Here is a 9,627-nt window from a genome sequence, read left to right on the forward strand (position 1 = left end):
CACAGCCTTCCTCCCGCAGGCGGACGTGGGTGGACCCCGCAAGGGCAGCTGGGCGTCCTGTCCACGGCCGGGCGCGCACACGAGCTGCGCGGGCCCGCGGACAGCGCGTGTACGTGAGCCCCGCCTCGCTGCGCGCGCGCAGCTCACCAAAGACTCGGTGAACGGTGGGTCCCAAGAGTCTTCTGCCATCGCCGCCTGGTGTGTGCCCAAACCCAACAAGGCGCAGTCTGCCGGGTGGTGGGTGTGGGTGTGGAGACCCGGAGACGGGGGAGTCCCTGCTTATACACCCCACCCTTTCGTCCTGGTCCCCATATGCCAGTTGCAGGGGCAGCTCCAGGAATGGCTGGGGTCAGGAGGACTTGAAAGCAGCAGCGGAGGAGGCAGTGGACACTGAGTGCAGGCAGGAAGGTCAGGCTGCCCCTTGGGACTCCTCTACACCCCACTCCCTTTTCTTCCTGGCAGGACCCGGGGACACGAGGTCCAGCCTGTCCCTGGCTGCAGCCTGGCTGGAGTAAGAGCCAGCGGAGGAGGGGGCCCCACCCCCAGGATGGCCGAGTGTTGGGGGTAGCTCCTGTAATTGGGGAGACCCTTGGGCACTCAGTGCTTTCACCCCACTTTATGGATGAGCAGCGGCCCCAGCACTTAAGGTCACTCAGCTCTGAGGGACCAAGTCCAGCCGCGAACGGGGGCCTCAGAATCATTGCTCTTCGCCATGCCTGGGCCCGGTGCTGACCGTCAGGGGCCTGGCCCTGTATCCGGGCTCCCCGGCCAGGCGACCTCCTGAGTCCACGCGCTTTGGGTCCCTTCATGTCCCTGCTCTGATCCCCAGCACACCCTCCCAGGGTCCCTGACCCCATCTTCAGTGGAGGAAACGGAGGCCCTGAGAAGTCACCACAAGAGCTTGCCTGTCACGGGGCTGTGACGTGGCCCAGCTGTGGGTTTGAGCGCAGGTCAATCTGCGCCCAAAGGCTGTGCTTGTGCAGGAGCTCGAGGTGGTGGCCACTGAGCCCAGCCTTGTATTTGTAATTCTATTTCTTAAGTAACTGCAATTTAAAAACTTCAGAGCCCCCAGAATCATCTGTCCTGGCAAGACAGGTGCCCATAGCTCAGATCCGGTTGGGTTAGCCAGGCCCCGGGGGCTGCTGGGACTGCCGACATCCCACCTCCCACTGTGGGTCAGGCTTCTTCCCACCCACGGGGCATCTTAGCCCAGGCCTTCAGCTTCTTTTAGAGAAGTAGCCTGGACCCTGGTTTGGTTCCAAGAGTTGGGTCCCATCACCCACTTTTGCCTGAGGGTCACACCTTAGGATGGGGACCAGAGTCAGCCTTGGTCCCAGGGGGCTTGTGCCAAGGCTCATAAGGTTTCTCAGGTGGGTCTGGGAGACCCTGGGCCAGAACCTGGGCTGGAAGTGAGGCGGGGTCTCCCTTCTCCTTGGCAAGGCTGACAGGGCCACCTCCCCTTGACCTTCCCTGATCTCCACATCGAGGGGTCTCTTCCTGTGCCAACCTGGAAGCTCCTTAAAGGCAGGGCCTACTCCTTCCTCCCCTGGGGCAGGCTTGGCCCCTCACCCCCCCGGAAGCACCCTGGGGCCCCTTCCTGACTCGTTCCCTCCAGCTCGGGCTGTCTGTTCACAGTGGTCACTCGGTCTGCCTGCCTGACCCTTGCGGTCACCAGCCAAACCACATGGCGCAAGAGTGGGCTCGGGGCTGGTGCCCAGCTTTGCCGGGAGTGGCCAGGTTGGTGGTGGTGGTGGGGGGGTGCTCATCTCAGCATGGCCAGAGCGCACCCTCCATCTCCTTTCTGCACCAAAAACGCTGCTGTTCCCAGGGGAGGGGACCCTGGGCCACTGAACCCTGGACGCGTCCCCACCCCGGGGAGACAGAACTGCCGTGGCACTCTAAAGTCCTGCGGGGGGCACGCTGGTGAGGCTGCCCACCAGTGGCCTCAGAGGGCCAAGGCTGACCCGGATGCAGGAGGGACACGGGAGGACCAGCAGACACGTTCTTCGTGTGCTCAGGGCCCTAGCCCACAGGACATGGGGCCGACGGGTCCTGCTGCGTCCCTTCACTCCGCTGGGAAAACATCCCGCAGCACGCTGCCGCCTTGCGCAGTCTCCCAGGAGACCGGGGATGGAATCCCGTCTGTCGTAGCAACCAGTTTCAGCCCAGGTGTCCTGGAAAACTCTATCTTCCCTCCCCCACCCCAGGCTGCCTGTACCCCCTGTGGCTGGCGGCACACACACTCAGACGTGCAGGTGAAAGCCCCCCATTAGGGCCTAGCATGTGCCAACTTTATTCAAACTGCCCCAACTCTCTTAAGAAGGGGGCAGTGAGGGCCAGGGAGGGTGGTTGCCATGGGGTGCAGCTGGACTGACAACCAGAGAGCCCAGGCCCACGTCACAGGCTCACCCCCGGGTCCTGAGTGAGGCAGTGGCACCCCGTGCACGACGCCGGAGCCCTGCAGCCAGAGCAAAGGCATCCGGACGCCTTTCGCACCAGCGTGTTGGGCAACTTGAAGGGCAACAGGCAGCAAGAGAGAGCAGAGGTCAGAGGTGGCAGGGCAGGCACTGAGTAGGGCCAGACAGCAGAGCCGGCCTGAAGGCACGTGGTCTGGGGGGCCCTGCGCTCTCTACTGCCGCTCTCCCCTCCCCCACCCTACCTGACCCTGCAGCTGGTCAGCTCTGCCCTGCGGGCACAGCCCTGTGCGGCTTGCAAAGGCCCGTCCACGCCCCCCTGCCAGGTGGACTCTCCTGACAGACTGAGGTAGGTGGCACAGGGCCGGTCTCAGCTAAGGCTGGAGCGGTGAGTCGCTAGGGCGAGCTGGCTGCGGGGCTTGGGGTCCCCGTCCCCGGCAGCCCCTGCTCGGCTGTCAGCTCCTCAGCCAGTCGCTGTCCTTGTCCAGCGTAGAAAAGCGGATCAGCTTCAGGCTAGGTGGCTGGGGCTTCTTGTCATCCCAGAGGTATTCGGGGGACAGCACCTTGGAGGGCTTGTGTGAGATGAAGCGGCGGTTCAGGTGGCTCTCCTCCTGCCAGGCTGCCATGATGCCGTTGGCCTTGTCCGCCAGGATGCCCATGTGGCAGCCCCTGGCAAACTCGTACACCCTGGCCACCCGCCCCCCAAAGACCGCCCCGCCATAGTAGAAGTCCCCCTCGCCGTCTGCGACGAAGGCGGCAGACACAGGCCTGCGCTCGTAGGGGAAGTGCCGGCGGGACACAGCGTAGTAGCCGGGGTGGATGGCGGCCACCAGGTCTCCCAAGGTCTCAGGGCCCCACGGGTTCCGGAACACCATGTCCACGTCCAGGCAGAAGAGGTAGTCCACCTCCCGGTGCGCCCTCCTGGCGATGTGCTGGCTGATGGTCTCCATCCGGCGCGTGGAGATCTCCTCCCAGCGGGCGTGCTTCTGGATGGGGATGACGCTGAGGTGGCGGCCGGCGCCCAGCGGGACCCGGGGAAGGGCCGCGGGGTCGTCGGTGAAGATATAGTAGTGCACCCGGTAGCCGTGCATGAAGAACTGCTCCGCCGACTCCAGGAAGTGCTGGACGAAGCAGGTGTACCTGGCGATGGCAACCTGTCAGCCGCGGCAGCCCCAGGCCTGGCTGGGGCCCATGTGGGCTGCCACCACACGGGGCCTGGGGCCCGGAGTCAGCCCGGCTGCGTCCACCTCCCAGCACCCCACTTTGAGGAGTCACTCAGGTCTGCCCCCGGGGGCCTTGTCTGTCAAATGCCCACGATCGTAACACTGACCTCCTAAGACCGTCACAAGAATGGTACTCGGCGACAAGTCTTACATGCGCAAAACGACCTAAATTTCCTGAGCACTTACTAAGTGCCAGGCGTGTTCTAAGGGATTCTTATCTTCTCTGAACCTCAGAAACTCGCTAGAAGGCAGGCGCCATACTCCCCGCTTCGTCGGCAGAGACGCCGAGGCTCAGACAGAGGGGAGGAGCCGGGAAGCAGGTGAATGGCTGCATCCAGGGAAGGTGAGCGGTGTGGGGGCCGGGGGCTCAGGGCAGGGACCCAGAGGGAGGCCACCAGGGGTGGCTCCTGTAGGAAAGGCCAGGTGGGGTCAGGGAGGAGAGGGGGAGACAGGGAAAGGCAGGGAGCAGGCAGGCCCGGGGCTGGGAAGAGGGGGCCCCGAGGGCGGGCCTGCCTGTGGCCTGGCCATGGGGTCCTAGTCACGTGCGGTGGTTTGGGGTTTCCAGTCCTGTCCGGGCTGCTCAGGGGAAGCAGAAAGGGGTGAGGGGGCGAGGAGGGCCCCGACAAAGGCTCCTGTCGATCAGTCCCCTGAGCTGCCACACCAGGGCCAGACCCTGGCCCTCCAGGGAGCCCTCTGCTCACCACCGCACCCTACTTCCTGCCTTCCCCCTGGGTGGCACCTGGTTTGGGGCCTTCCTGGAGCCCGGACAGGGTCCTGTGTCCAGCTCCTGCCTCTCCCCAGACTGTAAGCTCCAGTGGCTTGAGAGAATACCCTCTCCCCCCGCCCAGCCGGCCACTCACCTCCCCACAGCAAATACTGTGAGCCCGATGGTCAGGTTCAGCGGCTGGTACATGTGCCGCAGGAGCTCCGGGTCAAAGGTCCCCTCGGAGACGATGGGCGCCAACCAGGGTGTGAGGGTCAGCAGCTCTGTGGGCCTGGCAGCAGGGGAGGCCGCGGGGGCTGAGACCCTGCCCTCGTCAAAGCCTCGGTCTCACCCTAGCCCTGCCTCCCATGCTGTGTGACCCCGGCAGCCTGGTCCCTGTCCCTGGGCCTCAGTATCCTCAGGCGTAAAGTGGGGACAATGACAGCCACTTCCCAGGATGGTCAAGAGGACCGGGAGTTATTGCATGTCGGCTGTCCGGGGGAGCCTGGCACGTCTGGTACCGGCTAAGTGCCTAATAAACGGGGTTACCGACATCGTCACCATGAGGGACCGAGCGCCTGCTATGCAGCAGACACCATGCTGTGTGGCCTCCTGTGTGGTGGGTGCTGTCCGCCTGTGCGGAAGTGCAGAGCAGCTGGGTGACCCGCCCGAGGTCACACAACTAGTGACAGAGCCGACTGGAGCCCAGGCTACCTGGACCCCAAGGCCACCTGGTACCTCTATTCCCCCAACTTATAAGTCAGAGCTCTGTCCCCCCCATCTTCCACTCCGGGTCCCCCTCCATGCTGCACCCGGCGCCTACCTCTGCTCCAGCAGCTTGGGCTGAGGGTACTGTGACCTGCAACGGAGAAGGGCCAGTGGTGAGGGCAGGCGGCCCTCACTGCGGGGCCCACAAGCGGGGAGAGGACAGTCTGCTTACTGTGCCACTGGCTGGAACGGCTTCTCCTCCTTGTACTGCAGCTTCATGTTGCTGGTGGGCAGAGGGGAGAAATAGCCATTAGCGCGAGCTGTTAGTGGAGTTGAGATTAAGCCGACGCCCCCACGGGGCAGCCCCCTCCCCTCCACCCCTAGGTTCCAGGCAGATTCCCTCAAACCTTCCCACTGCTCTGCTCACTCTGCAGGCCTGGGCCCCCACAGACGCGGTCTGTCCAGGGTCACCGAGCGGTGGCATAGCAAGTCCGACCTGTGGCCGTTTGTCTCCAAAGCTATGCTTTCCCACACCTCTTGGGTGGAAGGTTGGAGAAGCCCCCAAAGACCGGTGAGCCCAGTTCCACCAGTTCCTGGCCTGAAGGCCTTGGGAGAGTGACTTAACCCGAGCCCACGAGCCCACGAGCCCACGGTGATGGCCAGTTGTCAAGCAAACACCAATCGAAGTGCGGTGAAGGCGTTTTGCAGGTGTGACTAACATCTGCACCAGCTGACCATGCAAAGATTACCCTGGATCATCTGGGTGGGCCTGATTTACCAGTCCAAAGGCCCTGGAAACAGAAGCGTGGGGTCCTTGAAGAGGACGTTCTGTCGGTGGACAGCAGCGTCAGCACCTGCCCTCCCTGACGGCCTGCCCTGTGCTCGCGCTGGCCCGCCGCCCCCACGAGCGACTAGGGCCGTGTCCAGCTATCTACCTACCTACCAACTGGCCACCTACCACCTGCCTGTTTCCCTCCCTCCTGCCGGTTCTGTCTCTTTAGTGGAGCCCTGACCGATGCGCCCACTTTTCCTCATCTATGAAACAGGTGACTGTCCTTAGAGCTGCCGTGAGAACAAACTCAGGGATGAGGGGCGGGGGCCTCAGCCCACTGCCAGCAGCCTGTGCGGTGAGCCTCACTCACGTCAACCAAGGCCACCCCAGGTGGAGAAGTCACAAAGGGGTCCCCGAGGAAGGAGAGAGCAGGCTGTACAAAGTCTCCGGTTCTGCCACCATCTGGCCCAGACGCCTGGGGCCCGACATTTGACTCCCCGGGAATTACAGACCCCTCGCCCTTAAAAAAAATGAGACAATAAAACCTTCTGCATAGAGCCGCTCCCCAGCGGGTAGAGCTGGGGCACAGAGAAGGGGAGGCCTGCCCATGGCCACCAGGGAGCAGCTCTGGGAGAGGCCTGCTGAAGGGCTCTGACCACCTGAGGACGCGGTGTCTGCCATTCATTCGGGAATTTTCAATATGTCGCATACGATGGGACGGCTTAAGTCTGGGTTTTCCCAGCATCTTTCAGTCTATGCTTGTTTGTGTGTGTGTGAAATCTACGTGACAAAGACTTAGCATTTTAACTGTTTTTAGGCGCACAGCTCAGCAGGGTTAAGTGCACGCACATCATGCTGCAGCCACCCCCACCCTCCAGCTCCAGAACTTTCTCATCTTCCCAAACTGAAACTCTGTCCCCATCACACTCTCGCTCCCCCAGCCCCCGTCACCACTGTTCTACTTCTGTCTCTGAGTCTGACCCCTCTAGGGGTCTCAGTAACTGGAATCACAGAGTATCTGTCTTTCTGTGATCAGTCTGTCCTCTGCAATCAATGATTTTTTAAAGTCAATCCATCCAATCGACCCTCTGCCCTAGTTTCGCACAGAGAAGCACATTTCAGGTCCCCGCTCAGAAAGTGACAGCTCTTGGCAAAGGCTGTCAGAAGGGAGGACGCTGGCACCGGTCAGCCCGGCGTCCCACACTCCCTAGCGACGGCCCCTCCAGTCCCCACAAGGCCAGAGTTCTCCAGCTGCCGGAAAGGGTTGGACATAACCTGCACAAGCCACAGGAGGGCGCTAGCCAAAAGAATGTCACTTTTCTAAACCTCTGAGCGTACATAAGACACCTCAAGGACCAGAAGAAATCCAAACGAAGAGGCTTCGAGACGTGACCGTCGAACACAAACAGAACCTCCAACTTCAATCTATGAGAAAAACAGCTTGGTAGAATCGAAGACAGACTGGAAAGGAAAAAAAAAAAAACATAGCAAGTCTGCTCTGCCAAGGGCGATGACAGAACGGCACAGGCCAGAGAGGAGGAGGCCAAGCTGGCCAGCCAGGAAGAGGAGATTCAATTGGGGGGCGGGGCGGGGGTGGGGAGGGGACACTGGGAAGGAAACAAAGAAATGAAATTTAAACCAAAGAGATAGCATTTCCCATCTCTCGGATCGGCAGGGTGGTTTGGTGTGACTTTTTCTAGTTTCCAGTTTGTTTTCTGCTTCCTTCTCGTACGTCCAGCAGTGGCCCAGGGGCAGTGCCGTGGGGTTTGTGGGGATGTGAGTGTGTGGGTGCCCTGGTCCTTCTGGAAAGCAGCCTGACAAGATGGACCAAGAACCTGTCCATGTCCTCTGGCCAGGGGACAGAAAGACCCAACTGAAAGACCTTTCAGATGGAAAAGCTTTACGTCCAGAGCTGCTCATTCAAAACGACGTTAGAATCCTGGGAAACTGGAAACAACCTAACTTCCCAAATTTAGGTGGGAAAGAGGTTCAAGGATTATGACCCGACCCTTGGGTGGAATAAAATGGCAGTCACCATGGAGAGTATGGACACACGCCGAGACATAAAGCCACTTCTGGGAAACAGGATGAAAATCGTAAAGACATTAAGATCACGACAAGTTTCGGTAGGAAGCTAGTAAATATAACCGAGTAAATGCACTACCTGTTCATTTAGAAAGTGCAGTAACCAACAAGCCAGCGACAGACTGTGGAATTGGACCATAACTCAGATCGGCGAGACCCGAGAGGGTTTTTCTTTTCCTTCATCTTTCCTGCTTTCCCGCTTCCTAATATACTATATCCTGTTTTTAGAATGATAATAAGGCACGCCTCGTTAATTAGTAGTCTGCAACCCACATTTTAAACTTTCCTTTAGCCGTCATGATGCCCCTTGAGACTGTCCCATTGGATTTTTTCACTCTTAACCGATGCGTCATTTCGGGAAGACTTTGGTCACATGTTAATTTGTTTCTTGAATCCACATAGAACTGAGCAAAATGGCCAAGTCCTAAAAGCACTATTTCCTGAGCACCTACTATGTGCCAGGTGCTACTCCAGGCTATTTACAGGCATCGACCCACTCCAAGCCCCCAGTGGGCCGGGAGGGGCACCTCCGTTTTCCCACTTTACAGATGCAGCAAGTGAGGCTTGGAGCTACGTGACACGCTCAAGGCCCGCTGTGGAGGGGACGGTGCAGGGACACCCGAAGGTTGAAGCAGGGCAGCCCATAAGTTACCCAAACACTCATCATACCGATCAGAACCACGAGCTTAGGATCTAAGACTCTGCAGGCACGGCGACCTTAAAAACTGTCCCACCTTCTCCACTCCAGGCAGCCCCCGGGGTCCCTTGTTGTCCCAGCCCCATACTTACAAGATCTCCGGACAGGGCAGATAATAGGGGACATAGGAGAATGGCAGCCAGTTCTCGACGTACACCCTGGGAAGGAAAAACCCGATTCAACTCTGCTCCAGAGGCTGAAAGCTACTCGGTGCTCATTAGGGGGCGTGAAGGCCCAGTGGCGCATGTAGGGGTCCCCACCACAACTCGGGTCTGGCTGACCTCGGAGGACAAAGCCTCCGGGCTCTGCAGGCACTATTGACCCACAGTCATTCACTCCTGGGTGGGATGGCTCTTGATGACAGGCCCTGCACACAGAGCGGGGCGGGTGGGTGGGGACAACCCTGGGGACTTCACAGAAGGAACACGCAGGGTGAATTCTGGAGCATGCACCGGAGTGTCTCCTCCGCATGGCTAGAAGGATGATCGGGGCAGAGGAAAGAACAAGGCCAGTACAAGGCAAAAATTCAGAAGCCCAGCTCCGTTTTGCTGAGGCTGGTGCTGCGGTTAGGGCACAGGTGTGCCAGGAGAGGTGGGTGAAACCTGGGAAGCCCGGAAGGGGTCAGGTTTGGGGGTTGAGATGCTAGGATAGAGGGCTTCATGGGGCATGCTCACCACAGAGCACAGAAGATGGTGCCGGCCAGCAGGCAGAGCCCCAGGCCCAGGCCCAGTCTGTGGCAGCGCATGGCTGACCGCAGCATCTGAGCCTCGGCATCTGCTGAGACTGGGTGTGACCTGGCGAATAAGCCCTCCTCTCTCCGGCTGAGTCTGTGTCTCCAGGGTCCAGGGCACACCTGCAAAGGAAAGCTCCTTATCCAGCGGCCCCATCCTTGCTATCCTGCCCTCCTTTGGGTGGCCCCGGGGCAGCAGCGCCAGGGCGGGGCGCTCGGGATGCGCTTGGTTCCCGTGGAGAACTGTGAGGACACTGGGACTCGAGCCCAGAATCTGCACAGCGGGGACACGGCG

General features: G+C 60.3%; 1 protein-coding gene across 3 annotated transcripts in view; it reads right to left on the reverse strand.

Annotated features, from left to right (window-relative positions):
* Window positions 1–2,250: 2,250 nt before the first annotated feature.
* GBGT1 (globoside alpha-1,3-N-acetylgalactosaminyltransferase 1 (FORS blood group)) overlaps window positions 2,251–9,627 on the reverse strand; it is an 11,005-nt gene continuing 3,628 nt past the window's right edge. For all 3 annotated transcript variants that reach the window (XM_006918089.3, XM_015594352.2, XM_006918088.3), the window contains exons 2-7: window positions 9,277–9,455; window positions 8,695–8,760; window positions 5,281–5,331; window positions 5,164–5,199; window positions 4,498–4,632; window positions 2,251–3,554 (exon numbers count right to left, since the gene is read on the reverse strand). In XM_006918089.3, the coding sequence (XP_006918151.2) occupies window positions 2,870–3,554; window positions 4,498–4,632; window positions 5,164–5,199; window positions 5,281–5,331; window positions 8,695–8,760; window positions 9,277–9,455 (1,152 nt within the window). In that variant the 3' untranslated portion in view covers window positions 2,251–2,869. The remainder of the gene's footprint in view (window positions 3,555–4,497; window positions 4,633–5,163; window positions 5,200–5,280; window positions 5,332–8,694; window positions 8,761–9,276; window positions 9,456–9,627) is intronic.

The sequence above is a fragment of the Pteropus alecto genome, unplaced genomic scaffold (assembly GCF_000325575.1).
Source record: "Pteropus alecto unplaced genomic scaffold, ASM32557v1 scaffold67, whole genome shotgun sequence".
NCBI lineage: Eukaryota > Metazoa > Chordata > Mammalia > Chiroptera > Pteropodidae > Pteropus > Pteropus alecto.